This window comes from Penicillium chrysogenum (assembly GCF_028827035.1).
Source record: "Penicillium chrysogenum strain IBT 35668 chromosome Unknown utg000002l_segment0_segment0, whole genome shotgun sequence".
NCBI classification, from domain to species: domain Eukaryota; kingdom Fungi; phylum Ascomycota; class Eurotiomycetes; order Eurotiales; family Aspergillaceae; genus Penicillium; species Penicillium chrysogenum.
This window is the reverse complement of record NW_026622750.1, coordinates 2162886-2184150: the sequence shown is the minus strand read 5'-3', so window position 1 is coordinate 2184150 and position 21265 is coordinate 2162886. Positions and strand designations below refer to the sequence as shown.

General features: G+C 49.4%; 7 protein-coding genes across 7 annotated transcripts; 4 read left to right on the top strand and 3 right to left on the bottom strand.

The window, feature by feature from the left end:
- Nucleotides 1-949: 949 nt before the first annotated feature.
- On the bottom strand, nucleotides 950-3213 carry N7489_004378 (putative GARP complex subunit (Sac2); the record flags this gene model as incomplete). The annotated part of the gene is made up of 5 exons (XM_056710130.1): nucleotides 950-1015; nucleotides 1069-1104; nucleotides 1155-1939; nucleotides 1987-2281; nucleotides 2335-3213. 5 exons carry the CDS (start codon nucleotides 3211-3213, stop codon nucleotides 971-973), a joined length of 2040 nt encoding a protein of 679 aa, XP_056568551.1. The 3' UTR covers nucleotides 950-970.
- Nucleotides 3214-3542: 329 nt separating this feature from the next.
- On the top strand, nucleotides 3543-4302 carry N7489_004377 (Eukaryotic translation initiation factor eIF-5A; the record flags this gene model as incomplete). Its single annotated transcript, XM_056710129.1, has 4 exons — nucleotides 3543-3557; nucleotides 3724-3990; nucleotides 4044-4176; nucleotides 4235-4302. The coding sequence occupies 4 exons, from the start codon at nucleotides 3543-3545 to the stop codon at nucleotides 4300-4302; spliced, it is 483 nt and encodes a 160-aa protein (XP_056568550.1).
- Nucleotides 4303-4897: 595 nt separating this feature from the next.
- On the top strand, nucleotides 4898-7693 carry N7489_004376 (TFIIB-type zinc finger domain-containing protein; the record flags this gene model as incomplete). The annotated part of the gene is made up of 9 exons (XM_056710128.1): nucleotides 4898-5002; nucleotides 5095-5185; nucleotides 5238-5347; nucleotides 5403-5656; nucleotides 5713-5818; nucleotides 5879-6017; nucleotides 6074-7088; nucleotides 7544-7596; nucleotides 7683-7693. 9 exons carry the CDS (start codon nucleotides 4898-4900, stop codon nucleotides 7691-7693), a joined length of 1884 nt encoding a protein of 627 aa, XP_056568549.1.
- Nucleotides 7694-8870: 1177 nt separating this feature from the next.
- N7489_004375 (Yip1 family protein) lies at nucleotides 8871-9938 on the bottom strand (the record flags this gene model as incomplete). Its single annotated transcript, XM_056710127.1, has 4 exons — nucleotides 8871-8967; nucleotides 9024-9729; nucleotides 9792-9843; nucleotides 9894-9938. The coding sequence occupies 4 exons, from the start codon at nucleotides 9936-9938 to the stop codon at nucleotides 8871-8873; spliced, it is 900 nt and encodes a 299-aa protein (XP_056568548.1).
- A 306-nt stretch (nucleotides 9939-10244) lies between these two features.
- On the bottom strand, nucleotides 10245-11587 carry N7489_004374 (TBC domain-containing protein; the record flags this gene model as incomplete). Its single annotated transcript, XM_056710126.1, has 3 exons — nucleotides 10245-11125; nucleotides 11175-11312; nucleotides 11362-11587. The coding sequence occupies 3 exons, from the start codon at nucleotides 11585-11587 to the stop codon at nucleotides 10245-10247; spliced, it is 1245 nt and encodes a 414-aa protein (XP_056568547.1).
- A 1274-nt stretch (nucleotides 11588-12861) lies between these two features.
- Nucleotides 12862-16855, top strand: thtA (the record flags this gene model as incomplete). Its single annotated transcript, XM_056710125.1, has 5 exons — nucleotides 12862-13337; nucleotides 13390-13504; nucleotides 13563-15147; nucleotides 15208-15380; nucleotides 15434-16855. The coding sequence occupies 5 exons, from the start codon at nucleotides 12862-12864 to the stop codon at nucleotides 16853-16855; spliced, it is 3771 nt and encodes a 1256-aa protein (XP_056568546.1).
- Nucleotides 16856-17402: 547 nt separating this feature from the next.
- N7489_004372 (putative mitochondrial translation initiation factor IF-2) lies at nucleotides 17403-20697 on the top strand (the record flags this gene model as incomplete). Its single annotated transcript, XM_056710124.1, has 3 exons — nucleotides 17403-17837; nucleotides 18046-20378; nucleotides 20448-20697. The coding sequence occupies 3 exons, from the start codon at nucleotides 17403-17405 to the stop codon at nucleotides 20689-20691; spliced, it is 3012 nt and encodes a 1003-aa protein (XP_056568545.1). The 3' UTR covers nucleotides 20692-20697.
- Nucleotides 20698-21265: the final 568 nt, after the last annotated feature.

The following is a 21265-nucleotide window of genomic DNA, read 5'->3' as shown; positions in this document are numbered from 1 at the left end:
CTTCCAGATCTGCCAGTTCCCAATTGCGTACATCTACCAACTCATCGCCCCCTCCGAATGTGCCATCCTGTGTCTGGAAGGAACCATACACGTCGGTACCAAGACCTGATTGAGCGACATAGTTGTGCCTTGTTTATTAGGCACCAAGCGCTTGAACACCTCGATTCCTCCGTCGATTTCGCCGTGGATCTTGACGAACACCTTAACGGCTCGTTCCGCTACGGGTTGTGTTAGCGTATCTAGTACTGCGTGTCATGAGCGTTTTTGGTTCCATCTCTGGCCACTCGTTGGTGTGAACTGTGTCAATACTATCTTTGATCGTGGCCTTGGTCAGTGAGTCACTTTTGGAATGCTAACAAGGATGCTTGTGGTTGCCATCTCGTGTCCATGTAAACGATGATCTAGAATGTTCGGTTGTTTAAGTTAAACGATCAGGCAAGTACTGGTAGTAGACATATCTTTTCGCCTCGGTATGACTGAGATGCCAAGGTTATCCTTTTCCAAGGTTGAGATTCGATACTTTGTGAGTCATCGGAGGTTGCCTAGGTAGGCGAGAAAGCTATTTGACGGAAATTAAAGGTCTCTTAAAACGGATGATATTGGAGGGTCATTCTCTCGCCAGCTGAAAGGTTAAGCCTGCTTGCCTCGGCCGATTTCCGTTTAAGGAAATCTATTAGTTAGCCGACATTGCACTATAATAGCATTCCACCTACCTATATCCCTGCAATATTACAGGAGAATGCGGCTTGAATCTACTCTTGACGTCAGGGTATCGTTGAGATATATCTTTCTAGTGTATCTTCCTCTTTCTACGTGTTTAGATAATTTTCAAGGCTACATCACAAGAGTACAGCAGGTGCCTAGATAAATATATAAGTTTATTAAAATCTTTGTATGTGAAAGGACATGTAAATGCATTATGTTGATATTCCACATGGAATATGCATCAGTCCGGTGTATGCAATCGCCTCTACCGCTTGGTGCTGCTGCTATTCTTGAGCATCTCTTCCAAATGCTGCAAGCCAAATTAGCCATACGATCTCTGATAGACAAAATTCAAATGCTTACCTGCTTCTGCTCAACTGCTAATTTGCCTTGGGTATCCTGTTTCCAATTAGCGATTGTTCACCAAAAACAAAGATATATCGACATACGCTAATGATGGTTAAAATCAATGAATAATTGTTGAAGAGGAATCGCTCTCTTCGCTTCGCGTCTGTGCCGTTGCGACTCAATTTTGCCAAAAGGGAATCGAATTCAGCAGTCAACCGGGCTAGACTGTTGGACACCGGCTCATCGTCACCAGCATCGCTGCTGAGCACAAGGATTCCGTGAAGAAGCTGTCCAAAGCGTTGAGTCAAAAAGTGGGGCGCTGAAGACTGCTTCAGGTCGTCTCCGCCTGCAATCGAAAGGGCGGAGACAGCACTGCGCCCAGTGTTGGACCCAACTCGCTTGAGCGAGTCGCCGTGGTGATCCATAATCACCTGGAAGCGGGGCCAGAGCTGCATGTTGGTTCCATTGACATATGAGTCGGCGACGGGCACCTTTCGGCGCTGAAGCTCGAATGCCGAATGTTGGTTGAGGCGAACACACATGAGGACACCCAGAGAATCCGTGGTGTGCTCGATCAACTTCTTGGTCTGGTTCTGGCCAAGGGTAAAGACTGGCTGGAATATTTCCACGGCGTTGCGGGAGATTTGATGGAAGGTCTTTGAGGAGAAAAACTCAGTCAGAAAAGAATACTCAGCGCACACATTGTCCACCAATGCGAGGTTGAAGTTTCGGAACGGAACTTCGATTCCATGGTAGGTATTATCCTCTTCAGCCAGGTATGAGGATAAAGCCTGGAGATTGCCAGTTCGGAGGATATCGATACGTCTACCCAGAGAGAAAGGGTCATGCACGGCAGAGCCAGCTCGGCCGCCAGGAACCATGTTCCCTGAAACAATCAGTATATACGTGGCATCAGAGAGACATAGCTCTTACCTGATCGATGTGTGGATGGATCGCCTCCAAGCACCTCGTTTCGGTCAGGAGGATAGACCTTGACCTTATCGAGTGCTTGAAGGTAACGTGTGAAATGAGATGTGTAATACCAACGCATTGTGTTAATGTATGCCTGTGATATCTCTCCTGCCAGCTTTGGGTGGACCTTCGAGAGATAACTGTATAGATCCTTATACTTCACTAGTCGCTGTTGTTGGATAATCTGAGAGTTGATGTTTGGCGATCGCATAGCACGAATTTGTGACACAAGATAGTCTCTGATCCTTTGGACTGCCTGCATAGATGTCAATGCAGGTCTAAATAATTTGAGGAGCGTAGCATACTCACTTTGGTCTTCACGTCGGCCAAAAGGGGTCGTACATCCTCGACGGCTTTATAGCCATTTGAGGAAGCGGCGGCCTTGGCTTCGATATTGGCTGTTCGGGAATCGATCTCATTCAGTGCACGCACCCAATTCTCATCGATTGGGCCCTCGACAATTGTCCGCACAGCCTTGGGGGAGATGCTGATCTCCTCCACAGCAGGTCCCAGCAACCGTTCCACGTTGCGCCTATTCTCTAGCATAGCGGTCAACTGTGTTGAGCGAGATTGCAAAGTTTCGATCTCCGCCGACACCACACCCAGCTCATTCTGGAAGTCATTCAAGTACAGCTCAACTGACTTGGACACATCATCACATCCAGTAATGGATGTGTGTAATTCTTGAAACTTATCCCGTTCTTGTTCAAATTGCCGAACAGTTTGCGCATTTACGTCACATTCGCGGGTCTTTTTCCTAGGTGCTGAATCCTCCTTTTCCAGAAACTCTTCGAGACTCAGCCCGTCAAACTGGATGGCTTCTACCAATTGCCCTGGCCGTTCCGGCACCGACGATAGCTGCGGTGCATGTTTATCTGTTTGATTTTCCTTTCCAATGATTTCATTCAAGACTTCCAGCGGATCGGGGACATTGGCTGGTCGAGGTCGTTGAATACCGGTCTGCTTTAAAGGAGAGCCACTGGTCCCTCGTGCAGTTCCAGGAAGAGATGTTGTAGAGTCATTGGGGGTCGCAAGAAGAGATGTGGATGAAGTTCTGGAAGTTACACCAGGGCGGCTATTGTAGGGACTTGGAGATAGCTGGGAGGATGATCGTCGGGGTAGAGGAGAAAGGTTGCGACTATTAGCACCGGAGGGAGGTGACTGGACTGAAATGCGGTCGCGCCACATTGTGTAAAAGGATGGACGGCATGAGAATCCAGCAAAAAGAGAGAAGAAATCAAGAGTGTACCTGGAAAATCAAGCCAAGTAGCCCTTGGTAGTAGTACCCGTATTGTGTAGTTGGTAGGTTACAGGACAACTCCCCTATACTGGACTAAACCCAACATGGACCCCGACCAATCAACGTCCAGCAAGCGACCCCGCCACAAGCGTCGCCGCCCACGATGGATTTTAGTCGATGGTTTTTCTGATTTTCTCCCTCTTCCTTCCATTTTCCCCTCCCCCAAATACTTTGAAAAAAAACACTCCCCCTCTCAACCCCTCTAAATCTATTCACCATGTCTGCCGAGGAGGTATGTACTTTTCTCTTACAAATTCGAGTTCCCCCAATGGCTGTAGGACTTCTGTCCCAGCCCCGCATGCGGCTCCCCCTCTTCTCGAGGGCACGAGTCCATGTTGGACTCTTAACCCCGCCATATGGTCAGATCTTGAAGCGCCTGCTAACATGTTCCAATATAGCACGATGTCACCTTCGAGTCCGCTGATGCCGGAGCCTCGTTGACCTTCCCCATGCAGTGTTCTGCTCTGCGCAAGAACGGCCACGTTGTGATCAAGAACCGCCCTTGCAAGATCATTGACATGTCTACCTCCAAGACTGGAAAGCACGGTCACGCCAAGGTTCACTTGATTGCCACCGATATCTTCACCGGCAAGAAGCTTGAGGATCTCTCCCCCTCCACCCACAACATGGACGTTCCCCACGTGAACCGCAAGGAGTACCAGCTCGTGAGTTCCCTAATGACCCTTGTAATTTGGACTGTTTTGTTGACAAATATTAGCTCGACATCACCGAGGATGGCTTCATGTCCCTTATGACCGACAACGGTGACACCAAGGATGATGTCAAGGTCCCCGACAACGAGGTTGGCGAGAAGATCAACCAGATGTTCACTGTCGAGGAGAAGGAGTGCAGTAAGTTACAACAATATCCCACCTTCCTAAAGAATCGTTACTGATATGGTGCCATTAGACATCGTCGTCCTGACTGCCATGGGCGAGGAGGCCGCCATGGAGTGCAAGGAGGCTCCCAAGGCTTAAATTTAATACCTGGATTTATTACCTGTTATGCCAACCTTTATGTTCCACGAGGGGCTCGAAGCCCGCCAAAAATTTATCTTTCATGGTTCAAAGGAGGATACGATTCTTTGAACGATTATGCCCGTTGCTTCAAGATCTGTCCCCCACATAACCTTGGATGTGGGCTGGACCGAGAATTGCTTTGGTTGGCATGATATGTGTTGTCCGAACAGTTCTGAGTCTCAGCATCTCATGATAGTGTGATGAATGAATAAATACTCAAATCTTGCTTGACTATATGAGGGTTCTAGTAAAATTTCAATGTAGACGAATGGATGTCGATTACGCCCCAAACCAAAACCCAAACCGAATATTGAATGTAATCTAGAAAATAATATAAAATTACATATGTAGTTAATAATAAAGAAAAGAATCCATATGTATATGAGAACTCCTACGTACAATTTAATCGTCTTGAGATAGTCGGATCAATCAGCGCAATTGCGGGACATGTGGAGCGACAGAATCGGCGGTCACTGGGAGGCAGAAAAAAAGTCCCGCTCGCTATACCCTTATGCCAACCCTTCTCTAACAAGCATGAACAAATCCCTTGGGGATGGACTACGTTACCCGAGGGGTCTGCGGTCAAGAAGGTTGCCGTGAGACCCGATACTATCTCGACAATGGACTTTGGTATTGTCGGCGCGGTCATTTGCAGGAGGTATGACGTCCATCGGCTTTCCTAACCTTGTCCTATCGCATCGCCAAATGTCAAGAAATAGACGGCTAATCTGGGCTATGTGACATGCGTAGGGTGTTCAAGTCGCAGAAGATGCCGACGATTTTGGAAACTTAGGCAAAACACATCGCCTGAAAAGAGAGACTAGGGAGAAGGGCAGCAAGAGTATGTAATTAGCAGTTGGAGCATCGTCCTCATCGCTGACCTTTGTCAAAAGCACTTCGTGGCCGTCCGGCCTATACGCTTTTCTTGCAAATTTACCAGCTTATCCTTTGGAAACAATGTCATGCATTGGTTCATGAACACGGTTTCCCGGAGGAACTTGAGGTACGTGCACATGATGCTTCATGTGTGTTCAAGGGTGGAAGCTCACTATACATAGATGGTTGTTCGCGATCTCTGGGCTCTTCGTCTGCAAGATTTTGAATCGAGAATCACTGATTCTACTGAAGATGACGATGATGATACCGAATCTGAGCTGTTCAGCTCACAACCCGCAGGAACAGATGAATCTCGTGATGGATTCAAACCAAACTCGAGGTACCTCGAATGGCCTCGCCTGATCGATTCTGTTGCACTGTGTTATCTCGCAGCGTTTTTGATGCGGCTTCCTGTCTGTGTCAGTGATTTCCACAAGTATGTAAACCGGTCGGTCATTTGCTTCTAGGATGGGCAATACTCACATTCTACAGTATGATAATGCGCCAGGAGATCCCCTACGCCCGAGTACTGGCAACCATCCCTCGGGATATGAGGGATAGGCTCCCGCCAGAACTGACTGCGATACTTGAAGTCAATGTGAGTGTAGTCTGACTACTGAGATTTTTGCTAGTTCGTCCTTGACTAACTTTGGCAAAGACAATACCTAATGCGGAGCGATTCCACCGCGGCGTCCTGGCAATAGTACTGTTCTATCAGCGCCGATTTGAATTGGACCTTCCTCCATTGAATACGCCCATGCTTCTTTTCCGGCACATCAGGAGGTTGGCTTTACCAAGTATGAGAAACCATCGCCGCGTGGCTGTCTAGTTCGTCACAGCTAACGAATTCTAGTTGAGATATACGACGCAACTAGGATATTGCAAGAGCTGCTAGGCATCACATTCCAGTATCCGACGACAAGTTCATTCGATGGCCGAAAAACAGCACAACTTCTTCCCGACTTGCAATTGATGGTGCTGATTGTCATTTCTACCAAACTACTTTTCCCGTTTGATGGTTTGAAAAGGTATCCCACTACAGTTAAAGAGCCTGCTGCACAGGTCATGGACTGGGCCCTGTGGGAACTAGCCCAGAAAAATTTCGATCATGATCAGCCATTTGGGGGAAGTATTGGGAAAAAGACTGCCATTCAGATCACAGACCAAGACGTGTTGAACATGACGTCTGCCCAATTAGACGCCTACATGGACTGGTACGAAAGCAGTTGGCTGGATACTTCTAAGGAACCTAGTCGCATTGCCGAAATGTTTCCCATCAGCCGGGCAGAACAAGATATCGCACCAACCTCTAGTGCTGCCCCGGAATCATCCTCTTCTTCTGCCCCTGCTCCTGTTCCTGTTCCTGCTCCTGTTCCTGTTCCTGTTCCCGTTGCTCCAGATGCTCCAGATGCTCCTGGTGCTCCTGCTACTCCTGCTCCCCCTGATACGACTCAGCAAAAGCTTGACATCCTGCTACAGACAGTCATGCAAGCCCTCAGAACAAGAAGGGTCATCCCTGAGGACGAAGAGGACGATCACAGGCGTCCCGGCGAGTGGTATCACCGGTATCGATGGGAATCACATCTCAGTGGCCCCGCACGGACTTTCTACGAGCTGGCAGCCCAGCTCGCTGCAGTCCCGTTGAAAACTCTTGTCCGTGCTGTCACAGTTGTTGAGTTTAAAATCGCACAGCAAGATGAAGAGCGACAGAACAGGGAGTACTTTGCTAGTTTGGGGACAGAAGGAATGGACACCGACGACAGTGATGTTGATCACACTTATGGAATGGCTGACTTTGAAGAGGACATGTACGACGCGGACTCCGACGATATGGACGATGATGGGTTTATGTCCAATTCAAAGATGTGGTCGACTATCTAGAGGTTGATGGGAAAGTCCGTTGTATCATATGTATGCATGGCGTTAGGGCTTCGGGATCATGTATCTGGCGTTCACCTTTGTACAACCTTTTATCTCTAGTTCAATCATTTGATTTCCTAGGATTGATATGGACTATTACTGTCAGTGTATTGATATTTCCAGTCGATCTAACCATTCAACTTATTTGTTGTGTTTGATCAGTAAATACAATTGACGCCAGAAAGCACGCTTCATTTAATTTCAGTAGAACAACTCCAGGGCTAGTACGGAGTATACCTGACGTAGATAGATGGACCGCCAAGTTGTCATTGGCTGGCGGCCGGGGGTCGGCCGGGGTTGCTTACATAACGCATGACAAAAACGGGTAGCAACTAGGGCTTAGGGTACCCTGATCGGTCCACCTTTGCTAAGCGAGCGAAATCCTCAAATTGACAATCGACAGCTCCGCCTGGAACACAGCGACCGACAGCCGACAACAACGAAAACTCGCAACCAGTACGTCCTATACACCCCGTGCAACAGCGTCTATGCATCGCTATGGATTCAGTGAACTAACATCGTCTTTTTCCGCGCCGTTTCAGTGCAGATGTAGGTCTTCCTGAACCCTCAAATGTCACCGCGAACCACAACCCGAACCCCCGATACGACTCAGGCCCTTGGAGGAAAAATGAATATGGACTAATACGGTGCGATATAGTTTCGTCAAGACCCTGACGGGTAAGACCATTACCCTCGATGTCGAGTCGAGCGACACCATCGACAACGTCAAGACCAAGATCCAGGACAAGGAGGGCATCCCCCCTGACCAACAGCGCCTGATCTTCGCCGGCAAGCAGCTCGAGGATGGCCGCACCCTGAGCGACTACAACATCCAGAAGGTAGGATCCGGAATTCAACCTATGTGATTTGGACCGAAAGTGGGGGCAATTATGGTATCTCGGGCGGGTCGGATCTTCAACATGTTCTTTGTCTAAAGAATAACTCTGTCTACGGATACGCAAGAGGAGGAATCATTGCTTCACGTTATGGTCTATGGTCTGCGAAATGGTGGAATATTCGCTAACATGCGATATCAACTCGTTATAGGAGTCCACCCTTCACCTTGTCCTCCGTCTCCGTGGTGGTATCATTGAGCCTTCCCTCAAGGCCCTTGCCTCCAAGTTCAACTGCGAGAAGTCCATCTGCCGCAAGTGCTACGTACGTTTACCCCGCCTTCTCCGCCAGCGCCCAATACCCGTCATCAAACCGCATCTTGTGGCAAGGCCATCAATTACGTCAGCTCTTGTACTAACTCGGTCCTTCTACAGGCTCGTCTCCCTCCCCGTGCCACCAACTGCCGCAAGAAGAAGTGCGGACACACCAACCAGCTCCGCCCCAAGAAGAAGCTCAAATAGACGACTCGCTCCTCGGTCTTGTGCTCGGCGTGCTGTGGTGCAGATTCCAGAGATGGGGATTGGCTGGACTGCTACATGGAGAGGATTACAAATGGCGTTAGATATGATGATAAAATCAATGCAGCCACAGTCATACTTTTTCTAGTTGGCTCCTCTCGACGACCAAGTTGCACTCCATGAAATGAAATGTGTAAAATTCAAAAAAGTCGAATTGATTCGCATCTTCAAATTCCGTCTGCGATAAGTACAAAGTACAATACATGCATGCATCAATAACACGACTAGAAAACTCGAGCTGTGAAACTTGCTACCTGAGCAAGAATCGACGGAATGGACAGTACTCCAGATGAAAGCCAATGGTCCATCCTCCCCCGCTTATACCCGGAACATCATTGCTCTCTTGTCATCCTTGTCATCATCGTGGTCGTCATGGTCCTTGTCCTTGTTCTTCTTCGAGACGGGGCTCGCGTGGCTAGTAGATATGTTAGTAAAGGTCAATTTGTCTAGTCAGACAAGGACATAACTTACGCAAAGAAAAGCACCTTGATGGCAATAGCCAGAGCCGCATGTAGCACAACAACCAAGATCAAGAGGATCTTGCTAGCCTTAGCATCAGTAGCATTCAAGACTGGATACAAGTTCCTCAGAAGGAAGAAGACACTCCAAGCAAAGCCAACGCCAACAAGCGCCCAGTTAAGCGCAGTCAACGGACTCCAGCTGACCAGAGCAACGGCAATCCACACCAAATTGGAGTACCCATACAAAGCCCAGCACTCGATAAGGTCAGCAGTCGAGCTGCCGAACCAACGCAGCGCACCCCACAGGGCAATAGGCAAGATGCCCGTGTACCCATAGACCAGACCCGCCGCGCCCGATAGCAACCTGAAGTCGTACTCGAAGTGCTCGTCGTGATTGTTCGACAGCCATTGCGAGATAGTGCCCGTCAAAAACAGGATAACCACCACCGTAGTCGCGATCCAGATTGGTCCGTACAGGTCTGCGTTACCCTCTAGCACATCGAGGAAGTTGGTGCGGGGATACACGGTCGCCACGCAGCGGCGGAAGACCTCGTTCGTGTCGACGTCGAAGAATCGCTCGTAGTAGTGCAGTGACCACCAGCTGTGCTTGGTCGGCGTACCGCCAGGGGATCGGTCACGGCGGCGCGATGACCCGCCGCCTAGGAACGCGGCGGAGTCGCCTTGAACTTTGGCGGTTCTCTGGTCGTTTTCAAAGTCTGGACGGTAGGATTACTTGGTTAGAGAGTTGGGCTAGGCTGGTTCACTTGGAGGAACTCACTGGAGGGGTGGAATTCGAGGTCTTCTTGCAGGTCGGTATGGCCAAGGTCGCCCTGTTGATTTGTTAGACCAAATGATGACTTGTTAATTAGATAGTCCTTACCTCTGCATCCACATCTACTACGACATCGTAGCCTCGGTTCGCCATGGTGGTTGGTTTTGAAGTAAGCTGTTGGAAGGGGAGTGGTCAAGTGTACACATCAGCTTCCGCAGATAAAGCCACCGCTCAAGCCACAACTGTGGGTACCACTACGCAGGTGTCATACATGAGCATCGGATACAACATACATCATCTATTATAAATTGACTAATTTCTCTTATTATATCTTAATCTGTAAGTTGCGATCCTCAGGCATAGGGATTACATATTGGTTCTATCAATTTTGTTCTCATTATCGTACACATGTAATAGCACCAGCAATTCGTGATCGCTTAGTGCACATTGACTTGAAGATTAAATCCAGTTTTGGATTGCCTTTCGAATTCGGCCAACATAAGACCAAACCGAGGTGTCGAGTCCCTTTTTGCGGATATAAAAAGATGCAGCTCCAACCAAGATAGCCAACGCCACAGAGCCCACGGAGCGACGGTGGCTCCACAAGAAATCCAGGGCTCGTTTCCTGCGCTCTTCAGCTCGGATCTGTTGGGATTGCTTTTCAAATAAGCACATCGCGTCTTCTGGGGTGTACTTCTGATGTGGGTCTCGTGAAGTTTTGAGCACGCTACACCAGGGAATGCGTTTCCAGGCTCCAAGCGGCAAAGATTCTGGCGGGTGGTCCTCAAAGAGCTGTGCCGCATGCAGGATGTGCCCATCCAGATCAAGTGGGCATGGCAGCTTCGAAAGCGTAAAATGAAGCATCTCAGGCTCATCCGGTGGAATTTCCAGCAACTCCTTTTTCCTAGACAGGATCATTGATGCGAAGAGGTAAATTGCAACCACAGGTTCGCGAGCTAAAAGAAAGTCGAAAAGTCGTGAAATGTTGCTGTACTCTTGAATATCATGGGAGTATAGTGTCAGTGTGGCTGCGAGAGCGAAGAATGGTTCAATGTTGCCAAGGTGTCGTCTTAGTTCTGGGTCTGTTGTTTCGATGATTGCAGGAATGAGATGAAGATGTTTCACAGCTGGAGAGAGTGATGGGAGCATGTAGTCACGTATGCGGAAAAGAGATATTTGTGCCACTGCTGGCGCAGATTGCTTTTCGCCCAGTACCAAAAGAAGAACTTGAACTATGTCATGATATCCTTGGAAATAACAAAGCATGGGGTATTCCCTTAGTACTTGAGTGATCAGGTTTGATAGCTGCTGTTTCTTTCTCAGCATTTCCTCCTCCGGGGCTAGAGTCTATTAACATCCCAACTCAGAGACTTTTAATAGCGTACATACCTTTTGGGTAGTAGACAAAGGACCGGTTGACATCGAGTTCTACCTGTTCCTCATCGGCATGTCGGGGAAGTGCAGTACTCGGGGGCACTGATGCGTTATATTGTCGCATTTGATTGTCGCAATGTAAGAAAATAGGCCCTATTCACCAGTCAGTTGGGTTCATCTCCTCCAGAACATAATAACTTACAAGCTATCTGTCTCAACCCATCGTCAAGTAACCCGCCTTCTGAAGTTGCGTGTGCAGCTAAGGCTTCAACGTCGCGCGCGGCACATGCCTTGCGGATGGCTCTCGCCTTTTTCGTTCGAGCCATCTGTTTTGCCTCTTCATTCATTTTTGGATTCTTTGAAGATTCATCCGATGCAGATATGTCCTCGGAGCTGGGATGATTCTTTTCTTTTCCGGTATCTTCCATTCTTCATTCGCTAAATGTCGCCTTCCCAGGAGGTCAAGTAGCTCATATGCGCACAAAAGAGAAGATGGGAGTTAACGCTCAGTTTCTTTCCCGGTCTGAATGAACAAAGTTGACGTTGTGAGTTCTGAATTTAACCCAACAATATCGAGAGACTGATCGGATATAGATCGAGTGCGACTTTTCACCGGACAACGAAACAACGTGTCCAAACCGACAAATCAATGCCAGGCATATGAGAGAATGGCTTTATCTTTAGCGATTGAGGTCTCTTTGAACGTGGACTGATGAACTTCTAGGCACATATACCCAGGCAATGGAAAGTCTTGAAGTCAAAGGCGGCGGAGTCCCACTTTCCAGCCTTAGGCATCGATCGGCAGCCGCGACATGTTTTCGCCGATAACAACACTCGCCTGTGCTAGGCCTAGGCACAACGTTCCAGTTTCATAATTTTGTGGTATCCATCACAAGATATCGGGCACATATAGCTGTGTACCGTGTTGTGTGCGCCCTTGGAAGTACACGGTTTCTGGGGTTGCGACAGCTTGCCGACGGGAGGTGACTGCATACCTCCGGTGTGCTCGTCCAGGTGTCTGTCAGTGACATTAGTTCTGTGGTAAAGACTTGCTTCCTGGAGCTTGGCAACCAATGGAGCTTGTGGCGGATATTTGCACATCTCCAAGAACTGCCACTTTTGTATAGTGTTCAGGCAAGCTGTAAGTCTCACATTGATATTCCCTATATGTGGGGTGCATTGGTTAATAAAGATATCGCAGGGCTTGTCTGGGAAATACTCGACTGTGAAATCACTGGCAACTACCTGTACTCCCTTGGAGCTCTGGCTGTGTATCAGATATCAATCCACAACCAGTACCGCAGTTGGCCGTCGATGCATGAATCGCAGTTGAGATATTCAACTCTTTGAAGTATGAAGACAGGTGGATCTTGCAAATCTCAAATGCCACCACGCTGTTTCTTGAATACAGAACACTGCAGGAAGTGTGGTGCAGTTCAAACCGATCTTGGGGCTTGTTGCGCCTCAGGCCATTGCCTGACCGGCTTTTGATATTGCCTCTACTTCCCTTCCAACTCATTCACTTACAATTCACCTTCCATCTTCTACTTTCCATCTTTTACTTCTATTTTCATCCTTCGTCTATCTCTCTTCGAGTCTTCTCACATCTCTTTACCCCGCTGTCCATCCTTGGTTTCAGTATCATCTTCTCGTTTGCTCTAATCTGTTTTCGGTTTCCTTTGAAACCCACCCAATTACTGCAATGTCTGAAAACAATTCTGTGGCGCGTCTGACGCGTCTGCAAGGGCTGCTTACCCAGCCATTGATCCCCAGTCCCGTTATCAACTGGATCCTTCCAGCCCGTCTCCGAGATACAGACCACAACGATGTAGCTTTCATTGGAGAGCGGCGAATCCAAATCAAGGAAGCCCTGCCCAGTGGTCATCTTCAAGACGTTGTCGAAAAATCAGACTTCGAGGGCGCGCTTATCGGGGCAAAAGTCATCAATGTCAGCACCGAGTTGCCTTGGGAAAGTCAGGCTCAATCAGGGTTGGCCCCCCCTTATTACAATGATAACCTGCCTCCTCAACTCCTTTTTCTTGCCACGGATTCAGATGAGCTCCTTTTCATGTACTGCTCGGAACTGGGAGATGGCCGATTTGTTTCCTACAGTCGCCCTCTGCCCCGCGATGTCAACATAGCCGACAAATATGGCAAGCATATAGCTGTTGATCCCAAGTAAGTATCACTTATCGCTAACTCCATTTCGAAAGCTTACACAACGGTCAAGGTCGCGTGCGGTCGCAGTCAGCGCATCGCGTAATTTCTTCGGTGTCTTGTGGTTAAAATATCCCGGTGAACTCCAGATGCAGATGGCTCAGGGCAAGCTGAACCCACTTGAAAGTGTATGTTCTTACTATTGTTTTACTTAACACCTGCCCTATATTAACAGTCTTTCAACAGGAAAATTTCTTCCAGGTTGATGGTGATATCCTGTTCATGGAATTCCTGTACCCGAAAGACATCAATGACAAACGGACCATTCTACTGCTTATCGTTCATAGGCTTGGCACAACACGGTCTATGGTGTTTGAATGGGACGATGCCAGCACCATCAGCCGCGTGAATCCCAAGATCACCTCAACTTGTCTGCCTCACCAAGACCAGTTGCCTAGCATGGTCATACCTTTGGCCAAAGAGTCCTCCTACCTCCTGATCACCACGAATTCCATGGCGATGTACACGCCCAATTGCTCGTCTCGTCCGATGCGATACCCGCCAATCATTCCTGATGCCGGATCATCAGAAGCTGGACTGTGGACTCGCTGGGCCAGACCTTCGCGAAACTGGATGTACAGTCAGAGGTACGATGGAATCTTCCTTTGCCAAGAGAAAGGCTGGATCTATTATCTCGAGTTTGGCAACGATGGTGAACTCGAAACTCAGACTTCTTTGGGTCAACTCCACTGCGATGTCGATATGGCTTTCGATATTCTTGATATGGGCCATGAAGGTGGTGACTTCATTCTCGCTGCTGGAAGCCAAGGTGATGGTGGATTGTTTGTCCAGGAGGCACGGGATCACCCCAGATGTGTCCAGCGGTTCGTCAACTGGGCACCAGTTCTCGATGCAGCTGTTATTCCCTCAAATACCTCAGCCCTCTTCAAAGATACTCCGTATGATCACGATCGGCTCTTTGTCTGCTCGACGTCTGCTTCCGGTAATGGAGCTATAACCGAACTTCGATATGGCATTGAGGCTCAGATTGGAGTCTCGGCCGCGTTGGGTGAATTGTCCAGCATACGTGGTATGTGGGCTGTGTCACTTGGTACTAGTGATTCAATCTACCTGCTGGCCTCCGATCCTCTTTCATCGTTGCTCCTCCATACGACTCCCGACATGAGAGATGGCATCACTGCCCTTCAAAATGATGCAGAATTGGAGATTCAACAGACTTTGGCAATGGACTGTACACCTTCTGGTGTTATTGTTCGGGTCACAGAAAAAGTTGTGCACTTTTTCTTTCCTACTGCTTTCCATCTCAGCAGCTGTATTCAACACGATCCCCTTGTATTTGTCACAGCAGCTATTGTGGATGGGCCAAGTTCCACTATTATTATGACTACAAGAAGTGAAAAGGGGAACTTTCTCCATCTTCTTAGGATAGTCGTGACTGAGGAAGGTAGTACCTCTCTATCTGATCATGAGGCTCCATACCCGCTCCAGAAAGAGCCCATCTGCATCGCCTACCAAAATTGGGGGGACCTTGGATCAATTTTCCTCGGCACCAGCGATGGCACAGTGCTATCATTTGAGGTCTACAACGAGACTGGTGGAATCAGACAACATGCCGACACTTGTATTTCAGTCGCCGGCACTACACAAGATATGTCAAAGGCAATCGAAAGCCTCGCTGTTATCAAGACTCTCTCAGACGATAGAATTCACGCGTTCCTTTTCTGTGGACTGCGCAGTGGCATGCTTGTTCCGTTTGAGATAGATACAAACACCACTAATGTCCACGGTGACCCTGTCTTCGGTTTCAGATGTGAGTCATATTCGGTTCAAAATATTGATCGCCTTCATTAACCAGATACTTTCTCTTCAGTTTTGAAACAAAGAGCCCCACGCCATCTTGGGCAAACATCAATCAACATCAAAACCCACAATAAGTTTGCGTTCTTTACATGCGGAGATGATTTCTGGCGGGTGTCATTTGCCCCAGATGGCAATGGCTTTGACTATTTCCTGTCCCGTGTTTGGATTACGGATCAAAACGCTGTAAGCCATGCCACAACCTGTCCATTTGAGCTATGACCTAACATTCGTGCCAGCCCGCATACTTCCCGACCAAATTCAGCGGCTTCGACCTTGTCGACGTAAGAGATAAATCGTCTCGGACTATAACTACATACATGTTCTGTTTCGCGGATGGTCAGCTTCTAGTATGCTCCCTAGATCAGGAAGCAAAGGCCGTTCCCCGACGCATTGACATTCCCGGGAATCCAAGCAAGCTCACCTACTCCGATCATCTCCGATGTCTTATTGTTTCATATTCTGTCGCCCAGGTCCGAGAAATGCCCCTTTATCTTTACCGCACGGCATGTGTCGAGTTTGTGGACCCAGACACACAGTCGCCATTGGTCTCTAACAATATGAACCTGGTTACTCAAGGCCTTCTCCCCTGGAGACCACATGGAGTTACTGGAGAGAAAATCACGTGCATTCTTGACTGGATGCCATACAAGGATGGCAACGCATACCACCTCATCGCAATTGGGACTTCAATCAGTTTGCCTCATCAACCCACTACCCGCCAAGGTCGATTGATGCTCATTCAAGCGTCTCGGGATGCCATCGATCCTGGGAAAATTACTTGCATTGACAAGCACACGCAATGGTTTAATGACCCAGTTTATGCGATGACGGCGTACGGCGACAGCTTGATTATTGTCTCTGGGAAAAAGTTCTTCACAGTCTCCTCGCGGAACTCTCAGACAAAATGGGTCCGAAATATTACCGGTGTTCTCCCATCTCCAGCTGTCGCAATAACGGTGCAAGGAGGGCTGATCTACGTCACCACCTCGAGACATTCCCTGCTGGTCTACAGGATCGTAAATGGGGACATCGTTATGCACGGTTCCGACCCGATCGCACGCGATGGTTTGTCACACAATTTCCTAAAGGCGAATGGGTTTCAATCGGACCTCCTTTTTGTGAGTACTCGAGGCGGAGCTATCCGGATGTTCACATGTCTGGATCAACCGGGAGACCTTGTGCCGCGTCCGACGGCCAATCTCCCCGTCTCGTTGATCAAGCTTGTTCGGGGCTGCAAGCCTCCAGCTGCACTGACGACCACCAAGACCTTCTATGGTTTTGGCATCAATGGATCGGTCTACAGGCTCTTGTGTCTGGATGCGAAGGAGTGGCACCTGCTTCGACTTCTGCTCAACATCTGCCTTAGGGACGAGGCCATCTGTCCCTCCCTGGCCCGCAGACATCGCTACCGTGATGCAATCTCCCAGGTCGAGAACAGCGAGCATATTGACGGCAACATTCTGGCTCGGCTTGCCAGTCGCGACTCGAAATACCTGGATGAGGTTCTCATGGCATGCAACAAGAGCCAGTTCAAGGACCTGACCCCCGATACAGTGCATATGTTCTTCGAGGCAGTTCAGGACGTGCTTGGGGTCTACAACAACCATACCCAGGCCGTCTTCAGCTGGCTTCGGGGCATGCTTCACATTGAGATCTAAGATCTCAAAGGGATCTGGCCGGGGTGGGGAAGTGTGGAGGACCAAACTAGGAAGTACATAGCCTGGAGGTTTGAGTCAAATGTGAGAGTGTATTTATGCCATAGTCAGATTAAAATGTTAGTAATAATGTTTGAAGTTCTGCTTCTATTAGATTAGCGTATACTCGGAATAAGGTACCATAGGAAAAAAAAGGGGGGTTCCTTGACAATATATGGAGGAAATCCAGCTGGTTCCAAGGTTGGTGGTGGTTGTGGCGATTAGAGAGAGTGAAGTCCGATGCCATATTTCCCCACTGGCCATCATTCTTCCCGAAATTCTTTTTCCTTCTCACACCCCTCCTTAGGCCCACCTTACAGAGAGCTCTATCTCTCGCCTTGAATTTTGGGGATCGTCCTTTTTTTGACTTCTGTCATCCTCTCCCTTTTAATACGTGTGCCTATTATTACGAGTCGCGAATAACCGGTTAACTCCGTTTGTGCGCCTCCATTTACTCCGGTCACCACTCCAATCGGATCGTCAACAAACCACCCAATAGAAATCTATCGCAATGGCGCCTAAGAAGAAGGGCAACAAGAGACAGGAGGAGGATTGGGAGGCCGATCTCGGCGAGTCCGCTCCCACTACTGCTGCTCCCGCCGATGAGGAGCCCCAAGAAGATGCCAACGAGGACGCCGCGCCGGTCGGTGGTCTCATGGCTGCTTTGAGAAAGAACAAGGCCAAGAAGGCGAAGAAGGGCAAGGTCAATGATTTCGTCGAGGGCGAGGACCCCGAGAGTGCCGCTGCCGACGATTTGGCAAGCAAGCAGCCTGAGGAAGGTAACTTCGATGACGACGATGTTTTCGCTGGGAAGAAGACCAAGCCCATCAAAGAGGTGGCTAAGCCTGCGCCGGAACCCCAACCTGAGGGCGAGTTCCGAGTAAAGAGTAAAAAGGAGAAGGAGCGTGAGAAGAAGGAGAAGGAGAAGCAGCGCAAGAAGGAGCAGGTAGGTTCTTACATTTATCTTCATGCTGGAAACCCGTGCTGGGTGTGAAAATCATTTACTAATGTGTCTTTTTCTCGTCTATATAGGCTGCCACAAAGAAGAAGCTCACCCCTGCTCAAGAAAAGGCCGAAGCCCAGAAGACTACCGCCGCTGAGGCCAAGAAGAATGAAGCCGCCGCCGCCGCACCCGCCCCAGAGACCGGCAAAAGAAGAAGCTTCCTCCCCATCTAGCAGCTCTCCAGAAGCAACAGGAGCTTCTTCGACAGCAACGTGAGGAGGAGGAGCGCATTGCAGCGGAGGAGAAGGCTGCCGCCGCCAAGCAGAAGCTCCTTGATGAGGAGGAAGAGAGGAAGCGTGCAGAGGCTCGTGAACGCAAGAAGGAGAAGGAGCGCGAAAAGAAGGAGCAGCTACGCAAAGAAGGCAAGCTGCTTACCAAGGCTCAGCGAGAGGCCAAGGAGCGCAATGAGTTGCGCATACAGCAGATGATTGCCGCGGGTGGCAAGGTTGCTGGTTTGCAGGAGGGTGGCGAGAAGAAGCAGCGCCCTGTATATGAGAACAAAAAGAAGAAGGCTGCCAAGAAGCACGAAGAGGACCTCGAAGCCGCCGCCGCTCGAGCCCAGGCTCAGCGCGAAGCCGAAGATCGAAAGAGGGAGGCTGAGGAGAAAGCCAAGGCCGAGGCGGCCGCCGCTGCCGCTGCCGCTGCTGCTGTTGAAGAAGACGCCGTTGAAGACTGGGAGCAGGCTGCCGACGAAGATGTCAAGGACAGCTGGGATGCGGAATCGGTTGAAGAAGAGAAACCTGCTGAGGAGGCACCCGCCCAAAAGGATGAGAAGGAAGAAGAACCCGTTTCGGAATCCGACTCTGAGGAATCGTCCGATGAAGATTCTTCTGACGAAGAGCAATCCGCCAACCAACGAGCCATTCAGGCGAGAAAGGCCGAGGCTGCGGAGCGGAGAAAGCAAAAGCACGAGGAGGCTCTGGCGGCTCGTTCAAAGGATGATCTTCGATCCCCTATTTGCTGTATTCTTGGTCACGTCGATACTGGTAAGACCAAGCTGCTTGACAAGATCCGACAGACCAACGTGCAGGAGGGCGAAGCAGGTGGTATTACCCAGCAGATCGGTGCCACTTACTTCCCTGTCGAAGCTCTGCGCACAAAGACCCAAGTTGTCAACAAGGATGGAAAGTTCGAGTTCAAGGTCCCCGGTCTATTGATCATCGATACCCCTGGTCACGAGTCCTTCTCCAACTTGCGATCAAGAGGTTCCTCCCTTTGCAACATTGCTATCCTTGTCGTCGATATCATGCACGGTCTCGAGCCCCAGACCCTCGAGTCTATGCGTTTGCTGCGTGACCGCAAGACTCCTTTCATCGTCGCATTGAACAAGATCGATCGTCTCTACGGCTGGAAGAAAATTGACAACAATGGCTTCGAAGATAGTTTGGCTATGCAGAACAAGGGCGTTCAAAACGAGTTCCGCACTCGTCTTGAAGCCACCAAGCTTGCTTTCGCCGAGCAAGGTTTCAACTCCGAGCTGTTCTTCGAGAACAAGTCTATGTCTCGCAACGTCTCTCTCGTTCCCACCTCCGCCCACACCGGAGAGGGTGTGCCTGACATGCTGAAGCTCCTGACCAGCCTGACCCAAGATCGTATGACCAGTAAGCTCATGTACTTGTCCGAGGTCGAGTGTACAGTCCTAGAGGTCAAGGTCATTGAGGGTCTTGGTACCACCATTGACGTTATTCTGTCCAACGGTGTCCTTCGCGAGGGTGATCGCATTGTCATGTGCGGTCTCAACGGTCCTATTACAACCAATATCCGTGCTCTTCTGACACCAGCACCGCTCAAGGAGCTGCGTCTGAAGTCCCAGTACGTTCACAACAAGGAGGTCAGGGCCGCTCTTGGTGTGAAGATTGCCGCCAACGACCTTGAGCACGCTATTGCTGGGTCTCGTATGCTTGTTGTCGGCCCTGACGATGATGAGGAGGATCTTGAGGAGGAGGTCATGAGCGATCTGGAGAGCCTGCTGAGCCGTGTCTCCACTGATCAGCGTGGTGTCACTGTCCAGGCCTCCACCCTAGGCTCGCTTGAGGCTCTCCTGGAGTTCCTCAAGGTCTCCAAGATTCCTGTTGCCAATATCTCCATCGGTCCCGTTTACAGGCGTGATGTCATGATGGCCGGTACCATGCTTGAGAAGAGTAAGGAACATGCTGTCATGCTCTGCTTCGATGTCAAGGTTGATAAGGAAGCAATGGCATATGCCAACGAAATCGGTGTCAAGATCTTCACTGCCGACATCATTTACCACTTGTTCGATGCCTTCACTGCGCACATGGCTCAGATTACGGAACAGCGTAAGGAGGAGGCTAAGCTTCTTGCTATCTTCCCCTGCGTCATCAAGCCCATTGCTGTCTTCAACAAGACCGACCCCATTGTCATCGGTGTTGATGTCATTGAAGGAAGCCTTCGTCTCCACACTCCTCTGGCTGCGGTCAGGACCAACGCCGCTGGTGTGAGGGAGATTGTCGATATTGGTAGAGTGTAAGTTCTGATCCCCTTTCCCCTTTCTATATGGTTTTTGTCTGATTTCTAACGCGACCGTTTCCACAGCACATCCATCGAGCGCGATCACAAGCCTGTTCCAGTCTGCAAGAGAGGTCAGCCCTCCGTTGCTGTTAAGGTCGAGGGTCCCAACCAGCCCATGTATGGTCGTCACCTCGAAGAGAAGGACCAGCTTATCTCGCACATCTCGCGTGCCAGTATCGATACCCTCAAGGAGTTCTACCGGTCCGAAGTCTCCATGGAGGAATGGGCTCTGGTCAAGAAGCTCAAGCCCGTGTTCGACATTCCTTGAATTCAGACTTAGGGCTTCCTTCCAGTGTGCGGTGTCTTCGTATCAAGCATCGTCGGCACCGGACCCATTCCAGCCTTGCGGTACCTATCCCCGGGCGAACTTGACGATCAAATGCCAGTAAGTGGCGAGCTTTGTTCTCCGTCCCCCGTCATGGCCTTCGGTTCCATCATAGCCATAGCCAGTGTGGAGGAAACGAATCGGAATATACTGGGCTATGACAATTGCTATGGAAAAGCGCAAAAGTTATTGTATTTTGATTATGATTTGAACATACAATGAATGACCATGACTTGATGGATGAACAGCAAAAGAAGTCGCCTGTACATGATATAGGAAAAGCAAGGCCTGGTCGATACCAGATCCTTCGTTTCAGTTATAGTCAATTGAATTCATACTATTCCAGTATTGCATTACTGAATAGGGATGTCCATTTCAAGTAGTTGATCTTTTATCCGTCTTTCAGGGGGAGCGATTTGATCAGTCTCGATACTAAATCAGTCCTTTTTTAGGACAATAGACCAAATCAAAAGGTTGCTTCGGGATATCAGAATAAACCAGATGATCTATCTACCCT